Here is a 23,057-nt window from a genome sequence, read left to right as displayed (position 1 = left end):
TTAAGGAGGTAAAATACGCTCAGCTTGAGTTTTGTTTTCTGCCGGTTTGTGTATCAGAGCAGTAAGCTGCTGTGCATAGCAGAGCATGCGGGAAACCCAGAGCACAGCCTGTTACCATGCTGTATTTTTTGCACTGTCTGCTTCTATTTTTCAGCGTCCTGCCTTGTTGCTGGCTGATTCAAAGCGCTACGGAGCATCCGATAGCAGACAAACCGTAACTCCTCGCGCCCAGGGTGGGATTGCTGCTGCAGCAAGGTGACCCCGCCAGGCATGCAGCACCCAACTCAAACTTTCCTTCCCCGAGGACTGAAGCCAGGTGCCGGTTGACCCAGCACCGCTGATTTTGCTGAGTTTTTCTGTCGCTTTCCATGGACAGCCCGCTAACGCAGAGCCGGCTGGATGCTCAGCGGGACGCAGGTCTATCCCCGAGCGTGCCTGCACGATCTTTCCACGTGTAGGCGGAACAACAGGGCGGCCGCGGGCAGCCCCGGCTGCACCGTGACAGAAAATAAACCCATCCCGGCACCACGGCCCGGCCGGCCCAGCCAGGCGGGCCCTGCCCCGGCGAGCCCGGAGGCCGCACCGCAGCGCTGCCCGCAGCCGGGAAGGCCGGCCCCGCGCCCCCGGCCCGGCCCACCGCCCCCCGCCTGCTCCGGCCCCGCGGCCCCCGCCCCAGGGCCGCCCGCCGCCTGCTCCCGGGGCTTCGCCCTGCCCCGCGGGGCTGCTGCCCCCGCCGCCGCCCGGCGGACGGCCCCGGGCTGGGCGGGCTGCAGCTGGGCCCGGCCCGACCCGCCAGCCGCCGCGGCGCAGGGCCAGGCGGGGCGGCGGGACCTCCGCCCGGTGCGGGCCGGGGCCGGGGCCGGGTCCGGGGCTGGGGCTGGGGCCGGGGGCGGTCCCCGGCGGGCCGGAGGCGGAGCCGTGCGGCGGGAGGAGGCCGCGCCTCGGGGGCGGTGTTGCAGACCGAGGAGGCGGCTCCGGAGCCATCGCGCCTGCCCGGCCGGCGGCGGAGCTCGGCTACAGGGGGAGGGGGGTGGGGGGGCGGCTCGGCGGCGGGTCTGCGGGCCGGGCGGGCCCCATGGGCGGGTGTGTGGGCTCCCACCACGACTCCTCGGGCAGCCTCAACGAGAACTCGGACGGCACCGGAGGTGAGCGCTGGGCCCGGGGGCTGCTGGGGGGCGGGCTGGCCGGCCGCCCCCGGCGCGGCGGGGGGACCCCGGGGCGGGCGCTGCGGGCCGGGGCCTGCGGCGGGGCCGGGCCCGGCGCCGGGCGGGGACGGGGACGGGGGGGCCGCGCTGCCCTCGCCGGGCTCGGTGCGCCGCGCCCCGCTTCCCCCCGCCCAGCGCCCGGCGCGGTGCGGCCGCTCGGGCCGCAACTTTCCCGGGGCGGCGGGGCCGTGCGGGACCTCGGCGGGGCGCCCGGGTGGGCACAGCCTCGCGGGCAGAACCCCCGGCCCCGGTGTGTGCAGGGGCCCCGCGGTCGGCCCGGCGCGGCCCGGGGGCAGGCAGCGGGTGCAGTGAGGGCAGCCTGGGGAGAGGGCCTGCCTGCGGCTCCCCAACTTTGTTTTTCTTGGGCTCAGCTCCTTGTGGTGTGCGGAGAATAATTCTTCAGGCAACTTAGAGCCTGGCACCGCTGCGGGTTTGGGTTTTATTTTCCTTTTTACTCCCTCCAAGAAAGATGGATGCTTTCCGGCAGCCTAAGTCACCCACGCTAAATAATCCATTTCCAGCGACTTCAGGTGTTGGAGCAGCGTGTTCTCTCGCTCGTGTGCAAGTGCACACCTACTTAGCCGGCGTGGCTTATGTGGAAGTGCTGCTGCGGCATAAGCAGCCTTTAATCCCTCTGTTATTCTCTACCTAAATGTCAGAATGATTGCTTTTTTAACGTTCTCAGGTTTGTGGGCCCCTGATGTTCTCCAGCTGAGCTGTATGTGCTTTATAATCATTTAAAGTCAGCCTACCAACGGGACGCTTGACTTATAAGTAGTCCTCACGCATGCAGGGTCCACAGATTTCAGGTTGAAAATTGCTGACCCAGCTCTGCGTTTTCCCCTGTGCCTATGGAATATTATTTATCAGTCTGTCTGTATTTTGGATGCCCCAGCTGATGGGTGTTCTGTTATATCAATGACCTTGCTGTCATTCCATACTGTAAAAAAATGCAGTGCTCTACAACTATATCTGAAGCAGCCACCTGCTGATTAATGTCAGATACGTAGTTCATAGAAATACCAGAAAGTCCAGCTGCTAAGAACTGTGTAGGATTTAATGACATCATTGTCATTAAAAGGATTTTTGTAGCTTTGTCTATTAGTCTTCCTAACTCTTCTCCTTTTCTCTGTTAACACACTTCTTCCTCCTTTTTTTTTTCATCTAAAACGCATCTGTACTAAGCAGAACCAGTAAAAAATGTAAGAGTGTCAGTGCAGAAAGGACCAGAGCATACTAGAAGTCAGAGAAAAATGGCAGGAAGCATTGCTTACCCAAAAAGGCTTGACCAAAAAAATAGCATTAGAAGCTACGCTCACATTTGTTCTGAGACCTGCTGCAGTAGCTAGGTGTTACAAGGTGAGATCATGTCACAGAAATAGCCTGTTTCATTTCCTCGCTCTTGTCTTCCCTGTAACGTCGAATGAATGAGATAGGAGAAAAAAGAAGTATCAGAATTTGGCTGATATTGTAAAATAGTCTTATCACATGCCCAGTAGCAGCGCGTGAGGTGGACAGTCTCCATCCAAGTTGTCCACAGAGCGCTGTCCCAGATGGCCTTACTGGGTGCGTGTTCCTGCTTGGTGTTTACGTGGCACGACACACTGCTGCTTTGGGGTTAAATAACCTATTGTGCTTGGTGCCTTAGAACAGCAGCTGGGTTTTTCAAGATGTAAGAGATGTGAAATGCATGTCAGCTGGCTGGCTCGTGTTGATTCATGCTCTAAGGATAATGTTCCTTAAGGTTGTCTTGCTGAAGTAAGAAGTGATGAAATTTCAGTTGAATTATGGGCTTCTCAGGGCTGTCTTAAACAATCAGCTACAGTGTGCAGTAGCCCGTTTTGTAACGTCATGTATGTGTTCCTGCCTCTCAACAAGAAAAAAAGGGGGTGTAGGTTAAGCTGAAAGAACCTCAGAATATCTTTTGTAAATCCGACTCCCAAGATGTCAAAGTCCAGCCTGCACTAATTCTTGGCTTTACAAATTCTGCAAACATGCCCATGCCAAGTATGAAATCAGGCTTTCTCTCTCGAGGGTGCGTATGTCTTGAGGCATCGGCAAGCAAACCAGCTGAGGCACAAGTGAACGCCATCATTTGGAGACGAGACCTGTGCAGAAAGGTGACTTACTCCTGTTTGCTATATCAGGCTCATTTGCTGCAGCTCCTGGGCTGTGACCTAGTCTGGTGTATTTGCTGTCAGATTGCTGTCAGTGAGCAGGGCCAGGTCATTTATAAATCTCAGGAAGGTATTTTGGAACAGAAACAGTTCTAAACAGAGCTCTGCCAGCGATGGACTCACTTTGGGGAGGCTTTGTCTTTTTCCCAGAATAGAAAAGTTTCTTGGAGAATCAGTGGTCAAGAGATTGATTAGAGACTAATGGCAGTGCTTGGTGCTGCATAAGAGTGGGAGCTGGATCTCAAGTCTTAATTCATACCGGTCTCAATCTGTTACGGTGCTGTGGGAAGCTGGCGGAATCTTGCTCAATTCTATCACTGGAGCTGAGGTGCAGATTTGCCACATCCCTGTATCCTCCTCAGTCCTTTTGTCAATCACTGGCACTTCCCGTTACTTCTCCGCTGCTCAGCAAAGCTGACAGTGTGCCCTGACCACGTGCGCTTCCTTTGTCTTTACTATGAGTATTTTTCAAGGTCAGGATGTTTGCATGTAGCTGGAGAGCTGTTGCATATACTCAGGTGTGTCTCTGTGTGTTAAAACTGAGTTAAAAAATACCAGCTCTCTTAGTGTGTACCAGCTTATTGCACGTTTCTGTTCACATTGACTGAAGCAGGAGGAGTCTGTACCTTAACCAGAATTAAGCAGATGCTGCTCTGCCCACCCTGCTGGAAATGAAATGGTCTTTGCAGATTGGTACCAGCTGTTTCATTATCACTGCTCTTTTTAGCGAGTTTTCATTTCAACAGAATACTGCTTGTCGTATTTACAAAAAAGTTCCTGTCTTGACACTTGGTGTGTTGTAGGCCAGCAGAGCTGTATTGTGGTGGGTGGGTGTTCCGGATGGTGAGATGGATTTATTGGTGACTTACTAAGGGAGATACAAGGAAGAATAAAAGATGATCATTAGGTGGTTTATAGACACAGGGGTTCCCCACCCCTTTACCCCTTTTGTTTAGCTGTCTCCCATCCAATATCCCAAGCTTTCAGGAGCCGAGCACCACAAGTTTCTGCTTGCCGTGCCTTGTCAAAGGTGGCTGGGTTTCTACAGGATGGTGAGGCAGGGGGAGAAATAGCTGTCCTCTGGCCACTTACAGGCTATGTGACTTCTTCAGTTGGGTGTTCAGAAGAGCATTGGGTTTGGTCTTTACTGCTGGAAAACTCTGGTTTTGTGCCTGTACATAAGGTTTAATAGCTTATCAGGTATGTTCAGTTTAGCAAAAACAGGAGAACTTGCGTTGCCAACTTGCCATCCCCATAGGCAAGACCTTTCCGGAGGGCTCTTAAATTTCCTTTCTTTCTTTGGAGGGGAGCAGTGGGAAGGAAAAAGAGAAACATGAACTCATTCGGTTTCTCCTGGCAGACTTTTACCCTATTAGAAGTTGCTTATTACTTTGTCTCATTTGGTAAAATTCAGTGAAGACAATAATTTGCGTGGAATAACGAAAGGGCAGGAAATCCGATGTCTAGAAGTATGGGCATGACAAGTCATTACAGATAAAGCCTTTTGGCTGCAGCTGTCTGATTGCTGCTGCGTTCTCCTTGACGTGATGTTCGCCTGCCTGCTGGAGTTCTTATCGCCCTTCTTTGTTATAAAAGACACTGATTCTGTTTGAAATTTGTCTTCTTTACTGCTGCCCCTATCACCCAGCAGTGATAATAGGGACAGGTGGAAATAGGGCTGCACATTTGACTGACATGCTAGAATAGGAGGCTATTAAAAATATAAATTCCTCCTGCAGTATTTGATGCAGTGCTAGAGCCTTGTTAACTTCTAGAAAGCCAAATATTGTGCTCAATCTCTGCTTTGGCTAACTGGACAACGGTTTCTTAAATATTTTCTTTAGAGTGCTGTGCAGTGCTGCATATCACATGTCTAATTTGAAGTTACAATAACTGCTTTCATGGTGCTTCTATGGAAGACTGACCAAGGGAATTTGCATATTAAGTAGTCAGATTTGTTGCTCACAATTGGACTAATACAGTAGGGCTATGCATGGCTTGCACGGGAGGGGGGTTAAACGAGCATCTCATGACTGAGCAGTTAATAGCATCTGGTGCCTACCCCTTGTATTGCAGCATACAAAGAATCTCCCACTTCCAGATTGCATTTTGCAGTGTGTTTTAGCTGTTGGTGCAAGCTGTGATGGTGCGTGCCTGCCCACAGCACTTTTCTGGGATTTCTTTCATTGCCATCTAAAGGAGGTAGCTTTAGAGCTCAGGTAGTGCCTGCTGTTTCGTAATGCAACCCTGAAATACGGTGCTGGATATGTTTTTGCAAAGGTAGTATTAAGTCAGAGCTGGAATTAGCTGTTAGGTCTTACTGTGCCTTTTGTTTGTTTTTTTTTTAAATTGAATGATAAGAAAAGCTTAGCATGGCTCTGACAAGTTGCTGTATGTCTCTCATGATTTCCACAAGAGTATGTGTGGGTTTTATCTGGGCTTTGTAATAAAAGTAGCCTTTAATGACTGTTTCTTGAGGGCTGGGCACCCACTGCCTCCTTGAGATTATTAGGATCTGTGGATCTTGTGCTGAGAATGCCTGATAATTCAGTCCCAAGTATTTTTCTACTGGAATACCACTTTGATGGTATGACACTTTTCATTTGTAAACTAATAGACTTTGTTTTGTTTTTCAGGTGATAACAAGTAACTCTTAGAAAATGAAATAAGGTGTTACTTTTACTGTTAATAAGGGCTGACGAACACAGCTGTTCGGTTTCCTTTTTGGCATTGTTCCTCCATGTAATTGTTTGTTTGGTTTCTAGATGAAGTGATTTGTTTTAATTTCCCTGTTTGGGATTTCAGTGTTGAAAGCAACAACATCCTCCTTCGCTGAATATTAAATATAATAAATTGAACATCCATTGTGTTTTGGAGAATTTTGATAAATGGAAAATATTATTAGTTGCCTGTTTGAATAAACTCTAGAAAACGGTGATCCACTCTTGATGCAGCAGGTAATATGATAGCTGTTATTTTTCATGTGAATGTTGAATATAATTTATGAGTCACAAATTATAATACAGTTGAAGCCAGAAATAAAGATTTGCCTTACAGTTAAGTCTTGCCGATTCCTGCAAGTTGTCTTGCAGGTATGAAAAAGATCAAGTTGGCCACAGCTGGTCTGGTTACCCAGCTCCTGAAAAAGAGGGGGAAAAAAAAAAAGAAAATAAATATGTGAAAAACTTCTGACCAGATGGCCATGTTTGAGAAAGGAATACAACTGCTCCTTTGCTGTTTTATAAGCAAAAAAGGACTGTGATCCTTAGAGCGTTTGACATAAAAAGCACTTTTACCCTGTCTTGTAGACAAACACTGTATAAAAGTCAGTTACATTTTTTTAGGCAGTTGTTTTCAATTTACTACCTCTGGTTCACTCCCTTAAAATTCAGATTCCTTTGATTCAAATACTTCAGGGTTTTTTTTCCTCTTGGTCCTTAATTATTTTTTTTTTTTTACTTGCTTATGCATACTACAGGGACGTATGCTGTACTGGCCAATAGGTGCTTTATGATCCTCCCAATTCTTTCTCACCAGACTCAAAATGACTTTTTGAGCACGGCTGGTGCAATATGTCCATCCTCTCCTGCAGAGAAGCCAGGTCCTAATGTGTCCACAGCAATGCAGCATGACTTTCCCAAATACTGCTCTGAAAGAAAATATGGAGCTGGCTTGATTTTCCTTCCCGTGGGGTGTTTCCTGCAAAGAGGCACAGCTGGGTGTGTGGCTGTAAGCTTTCTCTTCCCAGAGCTGGTGGCATCCCTGTCTTAGGAAGGGAAGAATATTTTTAGGGGGGAGTTCTGCTGCCCAGCAGCCAGGATGAAGCAGGGAAGCCTGCATGTGGCATCTCTTGGGTGCACAGTGCTTAACTGGCAGCTTAAAGGCAGGAGCCATTTGGTTCACCTTCATCTTTCCTATTTACAGGTACTTTAGGTGAAGTTTGTGGAGGTTTATGAGTTTTATTTTTCTTTCAGCTGGAAGGTTTGCAGGACTCTTCTTTCTTTTGCAAAGGTCACATTATGAAATTGAGCCTTTCTAAATCTTCCTAACTCCAGTTTTAAAAGCTGCTTCATTTAGACAGCTGTAGTCATCATAATTGTAGTAAAAATAGAGTAAGCAGGCGGATGAAGTAGTCCTCAGGGATGTCTTGCCAGTTTGGGATGCTGAATTTCAACATGCAGAAAGGTGCTGACCTTGGGTGGATGCCAGGGCGATGCAAGCGTTGCATGTGTACGGTGGGCTTTCAGAGGCATCTGCTCACTTTGTTTACTGAGAACCTACGGGCTCTGTTTGCTCACAGCGATGCTAAGCCTTTGTGTTTGTATTGTGACTTGGCAGGGCTGGTGAATCCGCAGGAGCATGGGACACATCAGATCCACTCGCTGGGAAAGTGCCTGTGCCATGGCTGCTGGTCCTACTGGGGGGAGACTGGGGCCAGGCATTGCTTGGCATGGGAGCATGGCAAGGGTGATGAGGCTCAATTACCTGAAATGAGAAGTGAAAGGTGATGAAGTGGCCTGTTCTGTGAAGCAGGTGGAATACAAGGAAGAAAAAAACCAAAACCAAACAAACCCGAAGTCAGTAACCTGGTTTCTGGCTGTTGACTGAAACACTTCACTTGCACTCTGAGGTTTTCAGTTACAGCTTAATTTGCTGCCTGTGTGTTGTCTGGCTCACATCTAAGACTTGAAGAAAGAGAAACATTCCACTAATTTGGAAGCAAAAGTAGTGCAGGTTTTGGGTTGTGTGTGTTTTGTTTAGTTTTTTTAAAGGTGGGGGGGGGGAAGCTTTTCCCTGATGTAGTGATTGTGTTTCTGGTGTGAAAATTGCAGAATGTAATTCAGCATTTCATACTGACTACCAGAAGCGTGCTGCATCCCAAAGCAGTGTGAGTGCTCGTTGCACTGCTTGTACAGCCGATGGATGCTGTAGCGTAATATGTAACTCGAGATTTTACACTCTTGACCTGTGCGCAGTAAAAATGCGGGATGTCTAATGTGGTTTGTTTAAGGTTCAGCTGGAACCTGAATTTTGCATTTGCTGCCTTCTGCTGACCCTAGGCCGATCTCACAGCTATCAGCCAGGTAGCAGCTTTCTTTCCTGGCACACTTGGATTAGGTTTGTGCATATGAGAGATGGACAAAAGATGGGGAAGTGCAAACTGCATAAAAGGGTTTTTGCTCTGTGCCCCACCTTTGTAATAAATTTAAAAACTATGCCTTAAATGCTGAGTGGGGCTAGTGTTTCCTAGGCTACCTTAAACATTTAAAATGACGTAAGTAGCCTGTCATCCTGAGACTTCACCTTACTGAGGGAGGTGCAGGGGCATTGCAGGTTCTTCAGGTAATAAGTGCACAAGCAATGAATACACACTATCCGTTCGCAGAGGCTGTTCTACATTCGGTTGACCTATTAGGGCCTGATGTAAAGCATTTGAAAATTGTACTTCATAAAGTAGAAATACTGGTGGGGATGGGGATCCTTGCTGCTGTGCTTCTGTATTAGAACACTTCAACACCTCTTCCCTTCATCCTTTTCTCAATGTCCTTCTCTCTTCCCATCTCCCCCCGCCCCCCCTCCACAAATGATTTAAAAGGAAAAAAATTCAAAGCACTGCTTGAAAGCCATTTGTGGGAGGAGATGGGCACAGTTCTGAAGAAATGGTTCTTCACTTCTGTAGAAACTCAGATGTGCTGAAGGATTTTTATATATGTATAAAATTTATATATATATATATATATATATAAAAAGACATCCTTGTGCTGAAGATTAGGTAGAAGGGAGGGGAGTTGGGGAGTTTCTGCGTGATCTGTCATGTGGTTTTCCCATGTTCTCAAACATGAAAGAAAAGGCACTTCACAAATGGTAGTGAGGAGTGCTTCAATGGTTTTTAGCGAGAACAGGTGCTGCCCAGGGTGAAAAGATGAGGTTAAAATGTGAAAATGTATCATACAGTGCTGTAGATTGCATGTTATCTTTACCCACGTTTAATAGGGAAAGTTTACCCCTGTAACACGTATATAGATTCAATCTACCATTACTGACACTTGCATAAATAAAATATTTTCCATAAAATGAAATTATAAACGTTTAATAGTTCATAACAACTCACAGTTTATAATAATTTATAATAAATGTAGCAACTATAAATAATTCTCTTTGTTCATACAATGTATTATGTAGGAAGGCATTTTTCAGCTTTTCCCAGTAGAGATGTGTGCTCTTTGAGAACACTCTCGGAGCCTGAGATGGCGTCAGGAGCAGAGTAGGGTAGTTTGGGGTTACAAACTTGTTACCTTTGGTATTTTTAAAACTCAGTCCTGGAGCTCAATTTCTGCTCTCACACTGTGATCAAGGGCACTCTGGATTCAGGCTCTTTCATGGCATTTGCTTCGTTGCTTTATTTTTCTGCCAAAGAACTATCATCTCCTGTGATTCCGTGTCTGTATAGGTAAATACAGTATTTTTGTAAAAGAGTACCTATGAAATAGTGGATAGTACCTGCAGCTGGTGAATGCCATTTTCTCCTGCCAGGTTTTTTTTGGCAGCACGCTGCTGCTTGAGTGCCTGAGCCTGCTGTAGAGCATCAGCAATCACAGGATAATGGCTGGCTGGTGAAAAGGTAAATGATGTAAGTAAAAATTGCTAATTCATGTGTTTCATATGTACTTCACAGGGTATTTCTTGGCAGTGGTATAGCAAAACGTTGCCTCTGTCATATATGCTGGACTTTTTAATGCCTTCAGAATGTTTTCAGATGCATTTGCTTTATCCCTGCTGCAAGTAAAAGCTATGTACCTTAAAATAATGTCTTTAATGCAGGATGCTTAGCTTTCAGTTGGGCTCTTACCTGTCAAAAGCTTCTGAACCTCTCTTGCAGGTATCATTGCATTGCATGCCTCCTTCATAGGGGACAAGAAGGACCTGCAGGGTCATGCTGGAAGCAGAGAAGGGACACGGTGTGTCTGAACATGGAAGCATGTTTTAGATACCTTTTTGGTATAGGTACGAGTCCTATTTCAACTAATTGCAGGCTCTCGGTGCTCCAAGCTTGCTGACACGTGGACTGAAGCAAGGGTGAGAAGACATGGGTATAAGCAATTTGGAAGTGTTAATGGGAAGCAAAGTGTAGAATACGTGTTAAATAGTTTGGAAGCCATAAATGTTATCTGAAGGTTGGACTAACAATTTCACTAACTCTTGCTGAATGTATTCACACGGAGGCTATATTTGGTGGCAGCAGTAGTTAAACATACGTTCAGATGAAGCTTAGCACTCCAGTCCTTCACACCTCTAAGTAGCAGCATCCTTCGCTGTTCCTGGATTTGGTCTGGTTGCCTGTTTGGGACATGATGCGAATGCTCTGCTTGCTGAGGACGAGCAAATCTTTTCCTTTGCCTGTGCGTTGCGTACATCCAGTGCATGTAATGAGCAAACCTGCTGAACGGGTGGTAAATCACAGGTCCCAACTGAGGGTTAGCACTTTGAGGGGTGAAGAAGGGGAAAGCTGTCAAATATCTATTTAAACTGTATTTCTAAGGAGTTGGAACTCGCTTGTGAGTTGCATGTTGATGACTTGGCTCAGTAAAATACATAACAGACTGATTTTTCTGTAATTTTTTTTTTTTTGCTGTGTGTCTACAGAAGTACATTAAAAGAACAGGGGTTGCTATAAATACAAGCAGTTATCGAACAAAAATATGTTCTGAAAAGTGCTTATCAATATTGGATATTATGCTAAGACAGGTTTAAATGCTCATTTGAGATAAGTTCTCTCACTCATTTGTGTGTTGGGTTTTTTTCGCATCTGTAGATCTCCGTTGTATCTTTATCCAAATCTAAAACTAGTTCTGGTGCCAAAACAGCTTGAATTGCAACAGAAAACCACGAGTATTGAAATCACATTGCTTGGTTAAAGTCACATGCTTTAAGTCAGTCACGTATTGTATAGCCTCACATTGATGTTACTTAATGCAGTGTCCCATTGCTGCCTTAACGCAACTGAAACAAGCGCATTCATTGTATGTATCCAGGACACTCCAGCTGCTGCACTGGTATTACAGCACAAAAATAGCTCCGAAAATACTACAGGCTTGGGTTTTGGCTTTAACTGAAACTCCTTCAGAATGGAACAAGAGGGAATACATGATTTTAGTCTCTCCTCTGGGAGAAAAAAGGAGCAGCAGCATTGTCAGAACAAGCGAGCATGGATATTGTGGTTTGGTATTGCAAGGCAATACCAGACTGAGAGTCCTTTAGGTGTAAATAATCTTCTTGTTCCTGAACTCTGGCTCATGATAGAGACTTTCTAAACCAGTGTGCTTTCTATCAAAGTGAGGAAAAAGATAATCCATTGTACAGAAAAACTCTTTTCCTTCAAACCTCTGCAAACAGTTTAACTGTATTTGGGGTATTATTCCCCCTCTGCCCTTGTAAATGGCATGAACTGTTAGAAAACATACCAGGTTCTTCTCAACTGTGATAGAGCTGCCTGGGCCATCACTGCCTTGAAGAGATGATGTAAATAATGCTGTGTCCAGCTGCCAGTTTCCAAAACCTTTTCTTCCTTTTGTTTCTTATGGAAAGAAATACTAGCAAAATATGCTTTTTAATGTTGAAGTCCAGTGTTTTGTGACCTTGTGTATCTCTCACAGATTCTGTCCTGCTGGTCTCTTCTTAAAATCATGTTTCTTCAGGGGAGACGTACTTAAGCTGGAGTCGTGCCAGTCCTGAGTACAAGTCGTAGTCTGGGTCTCGGTTGGGCTAGCTCATGAATATTGAATAAATTGAACCGAAGGAACAATATTGGCTGCAAAGAGTTTACTGTCTGATAACTGGCCCTTACAGGTTAGGTGGAAGCAACTTGTGCATTTTCTGAACTGTCCTTACCCATCTTTTTTGGTCAAGTGAGCTTGACCAGAAGGGAATTCTTGACTCCTAATCCTACCATCTTGCTGCTGAGTTTTTATTTTGCCTATTTAGCAGTAATTAATAATGCTCCAAGGTACCCATGTTTTGTAAGTTACATCTCACTTCTGCTTTGATTGGCCTCATCATCCTTTACCCACCGAAGTCCAGGAAGGTGTTAGTCAAGGTGAATGTCAAGACTTGGGTGTGCTTTGTCTCCCTGGGAAGTCTCATGCCCTTTCTAGCGGAGTGACTGGTCTGTTGTGCACCTAAGTCTCCTAAATACTATTCTTCTAGTAATTAGGTTTAAGTGGGGGAGGAGGAGCAGTCATGGCTTGTGATTAAATGACCACTTTAGCTTTTTAGGCAGCTTGAAAGGTGAAATACTCCACTGGTTTTTGAAGAGTTTGTGCCCAGCAGTGGGGAAAACACATTGACGCAATTTGAAAAAAGAGAAATTTGGGTTCCTTGTTTATCTTTAACATAGCAGGTGTCACTTGTGCTGCCAGTGGAGATCTCTTAAGTGTTTTTGACACAGGTCAGTTATGTGGAAGCTGCTTCCCAAACCAAGTAGGAGTAGAAATGTGGGGGTGCGTTAGCTGGTGAACCCCGAATGAAACACCCCGTTTGCACCCATCCCATTGATGGGGTCTAGCTGACTGCTTCACCTGGGAGTGGTGATTACACATGCAGAGTGGTGGGGCTCTTTAACAGTCCCCATTGCCAGCCTTCATCTGTCCCAGGACACGATCAGTCATGATCAGTTCCCAGGGAGCAACTTTTTCTCGAGAATTTATCAGTAAACATATTTAAAGCTGTGCTCACCACTGCTTCCTCAAAATATATGGCACTGGAAAATAAACCAATATTTCTTTTGCATTCTATATAACTCTTCACTACGGTATTCACTTTTTTTCAGGCTTTATCCATGCCAAAAATGCAAGTGTTTTATCTTAGGAGTGCAAGTGCAATTTTTTTACTCCAATTATGTTCTTATGATTATATTCAGGGAAAATGGTATGCCACAGGACTATGGAAGAAGTGATATTAGCATTTTATCTTACTGTGGTGGGAACTTATTACAAAAAGTTAATAATTTGCATTGAGCTCCACATTAGCGGGGAAAATATTATAGATACTTGGGGGTGGGGGAGGAAGTGTTTCGGTTCCTGCCGGTGTCCTGCTTTGTTAATATCTCTTGGCAGGCTACATCCAGGGAGGTGCTGAGAGCACTGCTATCTGATAATCAAGCCTGTAAAAAAACCAAAACAAACAAAACTAACTATTAGGTAGTGACAGTTCAGCTTAAAATAAGGTTGTGCAAAGTCCAAGATGGCTGTTCCAGCAAAGGTTTCTGTATTTCCTAGTTCAATGCTGTGTCAAACAGAATATTCTGTCTTAGAAATTCTACCAACTGATCTAATCTTGTCTTAAAAGTCTTTCCAGGTTTGCCTACTCAAGTATGCTGTCGCTATCTGATTGCTCTGCCTGCCAAATTTCCAAGCTGAATTCATCTTCCATTGATAAAGCGCACTTTAGCTGCTCAGTGCAGTCACCCTTCCTTCTTTCACATGTCTCATTTCATTATTATAAATTAATACGAGGATTTTTTCCAGCTGAAGGAACTCTTGCCATGCAGTTCAGATTTAGATATCTGCACCATTTTTCTTTTTTTGAAACTTTCCAACTTTCACTTGTATATGTTGAAGGTTAAATAAGGAACCCTTTTCCTCACAAAATGAGGAATTCCTCACAATTTTGATGCTAAATAATGAGCCCCTATGAACGAGCTCTTTCCAGCTGCCGGGACTGGGGTGAACGCTGACTCAGATGTGAACATTTTCTGGTGTGTTTTTCTCATGTTCATCTTTAGCTTTTACACAGGTCAAAAAAAAGTTGGATTACGTAGCTTTCCCCCACTGCCTTTCCTCTGTGGCTAATATTACAGCCTGCTCTTTCAGTGGAAACACAGTTGAGGCTGATTAACTAAGTACTGGGCACTTTATTGCCAGCGTGTAAATGTTCCTAGGTATGTTCCATACTTTTCCAAGCAGTATGATTGCTGAACATACATTTTTCAGTGGCTTTCTTGGAGTAGCAATTTGGATTGAGCGCTTGGGACAGTTTGGATCTGCTCCTGCTGTTGCAGGTTTAGGAAGACAAACTGGAAGACACAAGCTCTTCCATGATAGCCAACAGGCAAGTGCTGTGCTTTGGTGGGAAAGGGGCTGCGTAGGACTGCAAAGATGATCAGGGGACTGGAGCATCTCCCTTGTGGGGAAAGGCTGGGAGAGCTGGGCCTGTGTAGCCTGGAGAAGAGCAGACTGAGAGGGGATCTTACCAAGGGCTACAAATATCTTCAGGGCGAGTGCCAGGAGGACGGGGCCAGGCTCTTTTCAGTGGTGCCCAGTGACAGGACCAGGGGCAATGGGCACACAGTGCAACACAAGAAGTTCCTTCTGAGTATGAGGAAGAACTTCTTTACCTTGAGGTTGACAGAGCACAGGAACAGGCTGCCCAGGGAGGCTGTGGGGTCTCCTTCTCCAGAGACATCCAAAACCCACCTGGATGAGACTGTGCAACCTGCCCTAGGTGACGCTGCTTGAGCAGGGGGTTGGACTAGATGATCTCCAGAGGTCCCTTCCAACCCTGACCAGTCTGTGAAATGACAGGCCTGTCACAAAAATAGGGGTTGGTTCGGAATACTAGAGATCAAACTTGCCGGTTTAGTATGAAGAGAGCATGCAAAGAGAGTTATTCTTCCGACTTGATTTTTCCAACTGTCTCCAAGTAGTTGGTATTAATCTTGGACATACCCCAGCAAAGGTTACTCTTCCCACAGCAGAGGAGTCTCTTGTGTTTTACTGCCTTTCTGATTATTATTTTTAATAGTCTCTGTTGCTAGTAGTGCCTAAATATTGCTGTAATAGGGAGGGTCCTGAACCCTGGCCGTAGTTTTATGAACCAAAGCTACAGCTTAAAAAGTAAGCAGGGAAGAAACTGCCGTTGGAAGAAATCGCTGCCTGGGGTCTGGCCGAGCAAGGAAACCTTGTGTATTTGTTTATTCTATTTGCTGGGGGATCTAAATGGGTTTCTTTCACGTTTACAATTTGATTGCTGCCGTGATAGAGTCCAAAATGCAGCCCCAGTTTTGCTGCATTTGGGGTTTGAGGTGCCCTTGATCAGAGCTGCAAAAGCAGCAGTTCATGGGCATGGTTTGCTCATCAGAGCAGAGTAATTAGTACAGTGAGCTGGGTGAATCTGGAATGTACTTGCATCCAGCCATTTTTGTGAATTCTTCTAATTGCTATAGCCAGGTATTGGGGGTTTTGGGGTGGGTGTTTCTTTTTCCTCTCAATGCTTTCAGAAGTCCCTCCACCTAAACAAAATAATTGTACCTGCACTAAAAAAACACAGGACATCTCGACTTTTGTTTTCAGATGGCTGAAATAAAAATGTCTTTTTGACTGATGCCTTCTCACTCATTACCAGTCAAAGTTCTCATCCTTAAATTTGAAGCTAGGCTTATTTTCCTTTCAGGTTGGAGAAGGGATGAGAAGAAGGTCTCTATAATACTGTAGAGTTCTGCCTTAACTCAGAACCAAAGACTTTTCCTACAGAAACTTAACTCTCACATCCAGATTCAATATACACTTATTTAATCTGTCATTACAGCACACATGTCTTAAATTATGTGGAAAAAGTAGGAAAAGTGCATCTGTCCTGAAAAATGACACTACTTTTGCTTATGAGTAGGTGATGACACTGGAGAAATAAGGTCCTTCGAGCATTATAGAAAGTACCTTTTTAGAAAAGTGAAATGTAGCCCATGGTCAAGACCTACTTCATCTATTACTGGATATGTAACAGCCAATACCAGTGCCAACATAATCATTGCACTGCCAGTTTTTAGCTTGCTCTGAATTGCTGAGAATTAAATGTGTTTTCAATCAAATTGTGTTCTGTAGTGATCCCTCCATTTGAAAGGAAGAGCAGTTACTTAAGGGCTGTGCTGTTGTGTCTGCTGGAAATGCTGCCCTTCGGTACAGAACAGGCATTGCTCAGTCCATTAATAAAGCTAAAGACTTACGTGCTCAGGGACTTTTGAAAGAGATCAAATGAATTTGCTAAAGGTGGAAAGGCTCTGGCTACTTTAATCTGTCTTCATTTGAGCAATTTAAATGAAGAGGGCAGTTTCCTGCACTTATTCAAAGGTCCTTCCATCTCACGGAGAGTAGCAGGCTCCCGCAGAAGGAGGTTTACAGCAGCAGCTGACAGCTGGGCTCAGCACTGCTCGGAGGAGGATGCTGCCTTGCTTGTGCAGGCACCTTGGGTTAAATGCTTAAAGTGGGATTGCATCAATAAACCGTGACCATAGGGCTGTAATAGGTCTGTCTTTTTTTCCCCGAGTACATCCACAGGGGGCTAAAACAGCCTTGAAAGGATGTAGCTTTAAGGTTACTTTGGTCAAGTGCTCCCATTTAACAGTAGTTTTATTTTTGCCTGGATGTACAAGACATACAGATATATATATATATATACACAGGTTGCAACAAAGGCTTGTGTATTTTTCATTTTGGGTTATGAAGATGGATAATAGCTTTCTAATTATCTAAGCAATGCACTAGTGTACTGATGTATTATTATTTGTCTCTAACTCTGGCATAAATATGGTTTTCTTAACAAAAGGTGTACTTGAAAGGTAGGAGTTCCTTATGGCTAAGAGGTTGGTATGTATAAAATAGCTGGACATACATGTTTTTCAAAAGGCATCTTGGTCTTTTGAAGTTGCCTGGGCATTATTAGTAAATAGTACTTACAATATTGCAGATACACTTTGTGCTGTTTTAAAGGAATCCTGCTTGCAGATGACAGTTAGTAAAACTGAAGCATCACCTATTAAGAATTTTTTTTAAAGTCTTTCTAATATGTCACCTGTCCTGTAAACTCTACCAGTATTAATCTGAACACTGGGAAGTAACTAAACTTGTACAATATGCCCAACTTGTCCTCTACTAAAAAAACCAACCAACCAAACAAAAAAACTACCGAAACCCCTGAACGCAGAATTCATGTTCACATCATCCTTGTATGCTGCTGGTTCTTGCCATCTCATGTTGTGCACAGAGGAGGAAATTCTCTGCATTTACCATCAAAAGAAGGATGATTCAAAGGTAATTGTGCTAATTAATCATGTAATTATTATCATTAAACTATTGTTACTTATTAAATCGTGTAGCAAAACAGTATAGAAGGTAAGTCTTTAGTCTGATTACAGAGGAATAGTTAGGGAATTTTTTTATTTTAATTCTTGGTATGATTTGTTTCCCTTCCTTTTAAGTATTGGAAAATAAATGGGAGCTTTGTTCCACCTTTGTGATGAGCCCTCTGATTATGCGTTACGCTCCTTCTCTCCCTAAAATCTTTTACCTTGGAGACTGCAGTCGAAAACAGTTTTTAACTGTGAGAACTCAACTCGCGGTGTGTTTTATCCTTTCTTCCAAGATCTGCATAATTAAATGTCCATGGAAAGCAGAGGCAAGAGGATGGATGTCACTCTGACAGCGTAGAGTAGTAGTCCACAGAAGAGATGTGGCACCTTATGGCACGAGAGTGGGACTGCACGCACCGTGAGACACGGGGTGGGACACGTGGATAGGTGGTGGGGAAATTATCCAGCTTTGCTCTTACTCAGAAGAAGGTACTTTTCATCCTGTTTCTGTGCTCTTGGCTGATGGAGCTCTCCCTCTCTCTGAACTGCTCTCCTTTCAGGGTTTAGTTTTTGTTTTTCTCCTGTGTTTTGTAATCTTTAGCATCTTCAGCTGCAGAACAGAGCTGTTGGTCAATTGCTATAACGTGCCTCTGGGTCCCCACAGCTCCTGTAAGTAACTGTTTTCATTTTATTGCTTAATGCAGTCACTGAAGCAGATTCCAGTGTTCGCTTTAGATTCTGTGGCCCTTTTATATATTGTTTTAAGGCAAATTCCTATCCTTCACATGGGGTAAAAAGCATATGTAGGGTTGGACCCACCAGTGTTTTCGGCAGGAGTTAAATTTGGAACGGTCTGCTTGAAAATTATCTTCAGTTGTTCTTTACTGTCTGTTCTAACCTCTGGTGGGGGTATGGGGAGCAGCAGACTTTTTCAGCGTCCCAAGACAGCTGCTGATCGCTGTGTATCACTCTTGTCTGAGAAGCACAAGTGTTGCACCTTTGAGCCATTGATGCTGCTTGGCCTTTACACCCATCTGTAGACCTTCCAGCTGCTGAATTTTCTCCAGTCTTGGGTACTGGAGTTTCTTGGAGAATGATTTTCCAGAAGAAAGAAGTTTAGTTTCAAAATTGCTTCTTTAAAAAAATCTAACTTGCATCATCGTTTTTCCTTAGCTGGTTTTTTCCCTGCTTGTTTTAGACGACATGCTGTTGAACTCAAGGCTGGAGTTTGCTTAGGCTGTGAGCATATGTACTTCCATGAATAAATTCTCAAACTTGTTAATTGGATTGTGGATCCAGAAAGTATTGACTACAGAAGAGAAGTAAATGAATGTTTTTGGTTTTCACTGGGGTGTTAAGCCACCAGTCTGTCAGACTTCTGCCCTGCAGAAGTTCAGTGTGCACAGTCAAATGTATGAACATGAAAATGGATCTAGTTATGTTGGTAGCCCACTGTTTGGGAGTACCTGGATGTACTGGGAGTACCAGATCACTGGTATGATCATTTGGCTTCTGTGGTCACACTGGTTTGTTAATGTTGTGACAAATTGCATTTTACTGATGGGAAACAAGGGACAGCGGAGAGGAGGATGAGGCCTGCTAGTTAAAATATTGTAACATGTAGAAAACTTCTCTGTGGATGAAGAGTCTTTTGTGCTAAGGGCAGCTGAAATTTAGAGGGGGTTTTGTTAGGGTGTGTGTGGGTTGTTATTGTTTTTAATCCACCTGCTGCAGAAATGGAATCTCGCCCTTGCAAGGCCTTGGGGCTTTTTTTAATCCTATGGCTGTAAACTTTCCGGGAAGGGCAAATACTCCAACAGATGAGCTTGGTGGTAGATGGAAAAGCAGGTCCATGTTCTGGGTGAGTCTTGTGCTGTGTGACCTTAAAAGATAAACCTCAAGTGGAGTGCTCAGTTTTCTGCTCCTAAATCACTGGTGTACTGGTGCTGTATGTGGCACAACTAACTTGACAGCTATTAAAGATGATATTACCACCTACCGTTAAGAGCTGGCTGAGAGATTACTTAGCAGAAAGAAGCCTGACATCTGAGGAGCATCAAGAATGCATTATCCCACTGTTACACATCTGTCTGCAGGTGCTCAGCACGGCTGCGTGCCCGCAGGTCTGCCTCGTTCAGCTTGCACTGGCAGACGTGCTTCTTGGAAATCACCAGGACATAGTCCCTGGGAAAATAAGTGGTAGGTTTTAGTTAGACATTAAGATAAAACATTTCTTAAATGGGAACCAAGCTGAAAGCGTCTAAGAGTTGATACAGAAGTAATTTGTAAGGAGCATGAAATGGTACTTTTATCATGAACAACTGCCTTGTAAAATAGAGCTTGATAGAACAGCAGGTAACATTGTGAGAAATACAGTTCCTTAGATTAAACCTTTAAATGTTTGCTTATGCATCTTTCACCTTAAACTGAGCAATTGCCTTTCAGTTTTCCAAATGGCACCTGTGGAACGGTAACTGTAAAATTAAATCATTAAGATAATGTATGTTTGGTATGTGTGTCAGGTAAGGTTCCTATTTTTGGCTTATACTGAAGCTCTTAATTAACTGATGAGCTTAAGTAGCTGAGATACAGTAATAGTGCATTTAGTTAATTGGCTAATGTGAAACTTTATCCCTGCCAATAACTGTGACACTGGAATAAATTCAAGACATGGTGTTAGATCCTGTAACTAAGCTAATTTAATCATTGGTCATTGTAAAAACAGTTACCAACTTGGAGGCTTTTTTTGTTCACTCTGTTCTGGAATTTGTGACTGTGGTGCGTGGCAGAAGTGACATCGTGAGCAATTCCATGTTCACCTAAGTATTCATTAGGAACATTAAATTGGCCATCTGGCTTGCGCATTATACCGTGTATTGCACAGACAGCGTTAAATGTCAAGATTTTGGTGGAAGGGTTTAATGCAACATAGCCCAATGCAAATGAACACTGTGGTGAGATGGGATCTGAAAATTGTGCTGACTTCTGCAGCTCCTCCTAAGCAATTTTACTTCAGGGGAACCCTATGGATTTCTAGGAACTCTGTTGGTTTTAACATTTTCCTAGGTAGGACTGAGCTGTACTGATGACCTAAAAAGGCTTAAATTCTGTTGGAACTAGCTCTCAATTTCTGTGGTGCTGGTGGAGCTTGTTTCTGTTGGGGCACTGAAGTGCCACAGCTCTTCCCTTGCTGTCCTTCCTGCTGACCCAGTGAATGGGCTAAGAGCTGCAGAAGTCTGGGTTTACTTGTAATCAAGTAAGTTCCCTGGTGGCATCGCTCAGAAAGTCTTCAGAAGTCGCAGCGTCATGTGTACACACCTGCACGTGGGTCTGCTGAGGAGGGGTGTGCTGGCTGGCTTTCAGCATAGTTGCACCTAAGCAGGGTGGTGCTGGCTGCTTTGTTTAAAGAAAATTATCAGCTTAATATTACTTGTAATTCTAGCGGGATGAAAGATAAGGCTGCCTTTGATATTTTTGGGGGGTTGTTGTTTTGTTTTGTTTTTTTAAATGAAAATTGTACTAGTGTTAGAAGTACTCACGGTGTTTTAAACACAGACCAGATGTACAGCAGATGTCCCTGTCTGTCACTTAACAAACTCAGAGAATTGTGATGACCTTGCACGGTCGGTCTGTGGCTACGTGACGGAGGCTGGCGCTGATGGCGCCGCTGCTCCCATGGCTTAGGCCAGCGTAAAGGCAAAGCTTTGGTTTGAAAGTTGCTCAGCCAGACCCTGATCTGTGCCTTGCTCATGGAACTTGGCTGTTAGTGTGCAGAGAACACTTGCAGCACTTCCAATTGCAAGGTTTTTGGCAGGAGGGATGTCAGCCTCTGGTAAGCGTCTTGAAATCTTGCCCTAGCAGTTCACATAGGGGCTTTTCAGGCAGTGGTCAGAGGGAGAAAGTTATCAAGCAGGGAGGGGGCTTCTGAGCCAGGACAATGTTCATTTGCAGCTGTGAACAGCAGACCTTTCCTGGCGTTAAATCCATGCTAGGAGTCGAGACTGGTCCATGCTGCTGGCGTGGAGCAGCAGGCGGGTGCCTGCATCACAGCAGTGCGCCAGCATGGAGTTGACTGGTGAGAGGACCTTGCCACTTGGTGGTTTTATCTGATGTCTAAAGTTTCCCTGTTAACTGGATCAAGGGCAAGATACAAAGGATTTTAGTACTTTAAAAGTGAAGTTGCTGAGTTGCATTCTTCCTCGTGATGGGAGACAGAAAGCACTGGGTTGTTATTTTTTTTTTTTTTTTTTTAGGTAAGCTCTGTGTGCCTTCCCACTGCATTCCCACAGCTGTTTTCAGCTCTGCTGTGCTGCGTGCTCTGCTTATTTTGTTGTGCATGCGAGAGGTTGTGCTGATGCCGAGCTCTTGGCTGCGATTGAGTTTTAACTTAAGCTATGGTTTGCAGAAGTCAGAAGCAGCATGCACTTTATGTAGCCTATCTCAAATAGAGTATTTTTCATGTTGCTGACAGCTTACTTATTGGTTCTTGTCATGGTTTCCAAAAAGATAGTTTAGTTGTGCACTGTAGATGGTACAGATTAAAGGTCTTGGTGCTTGCACACCGTGATTTGGAAATGGGTAAATCTTTATCCTGTTCTGCATTCAGCTGAAAACATGCACCTACCAGAGATAGGAGCAGTTTAAATTCTAGTGTAAACAGTGCTGACAGGTAATTGCATTGATAATGTCTGTCCCTCGAAGCTGTTCTGCTGTAGTGCTGCTCAAACTTCACTGCAAGGCTGAAGCTAATGCTGAGCAGCCAGTATAGCTGCTGCTGTTCTTCCTACCAGCTGCAGAAGCAGAATTTGTAGCTCCAAGATTCCTCTCATGGGTTGCAATAGAGACAGATGGGCATCATCTGGCCTTTGCCCTGCCTGGCCGTGTTCCTCCTTCATCTGTGGTCACCCCTTGACTAGAGGCACTAAGGATTTGAGGTGGTGTCTCGACAAAGGTGTTTGCTCCCTTAGACCTTTTTATCTGATGGGAGAGGAGATGTTGCATCATGAGCTTAATTGAGATGATGGAGAAATACTCTTCTTGTGCTTCCTGGGGGAAGCTGGGTGGGCAGGCAGAACTCAGGAGTAACCACAAAACTTTTGTAAACGAATAATAAAGCCTTAGAATTAATGCTAGGAAATGGTGCTGAGCTTTTGGGGCGACGCCAGTGGGAAAATTTTCCTTTGAAAAATAGTTTGCAATGTTGAGGCAAATAACAGTAGAGAACTTCACAGCAGCTTTCCATTATTGCCCTGGCCGACACCACTTACCCGGAGTGTTTGTAACCCTTGGGCTTTGCCGTCTTGCTCTTGCAGCTCTGGGAGCAGAGGAATTACCCTCATAAAACCTGCATGAACAGACGGAAGCCTGATTCACCTCTTGCCAGCTGGCTCTTGGCTGTGAATCGCACCTCATGTTAGACAAAACACGCTGATATGGTTTAAATTTCTGTGAAAGGTGACCTGCGTTATCACAGCGTGTCCCAGCGCAAACCACACATCAAGGCTGTTGGTAGTCTGAATAGATCCTGCGCATGTTGGGATGCGGTGAGATGTTTGG

At 44.8% G+C, this 23,057-nt stretch overlaps 1 protein-coding gene across 1 annotated transcript in view; it reads left to right on the top strand.

Moving 5' to 3' along the window:
- The first annotated feature begins 1,011 nt into the window (after positions 1-1,011).
- UBTD2 (ubiquitin domain containing 2) overlaps positions 1,012-23,057 on the top strand; it is a 61,115-nt gene continuing 39,069 nt past the window's right edge. Inside the window, exon 1 of the mRNA XM_037398235.1 lies at positions 1,012-1,145. Coding sequence (XP_037254132.1) covers positions 1,076-1,145 — 70 coding nt within the window. The 5' untranslated portion in view covers positions 1,012-1,075. The remainder of the gene's footprint in view (positions 1,146-23,057) is intronic.

Source organism: Falco rusticolus, chromosome 8 (genome assembly GCF_015220075.1).
Source record: "Falco rusticolus isolate bFalRus1 chromosome 8, bFalRus1.pri, whole genome shotgun sequence".
Taxonomy (NCBI): Eukaryota; Metazoa; Chordata; class Aves; order Falconiformes; family Falconidae; genus Falco; species Falco rusticolus.
This window is presented reverse-complemented; position numbering and strand designations above follow the sequence as displayed.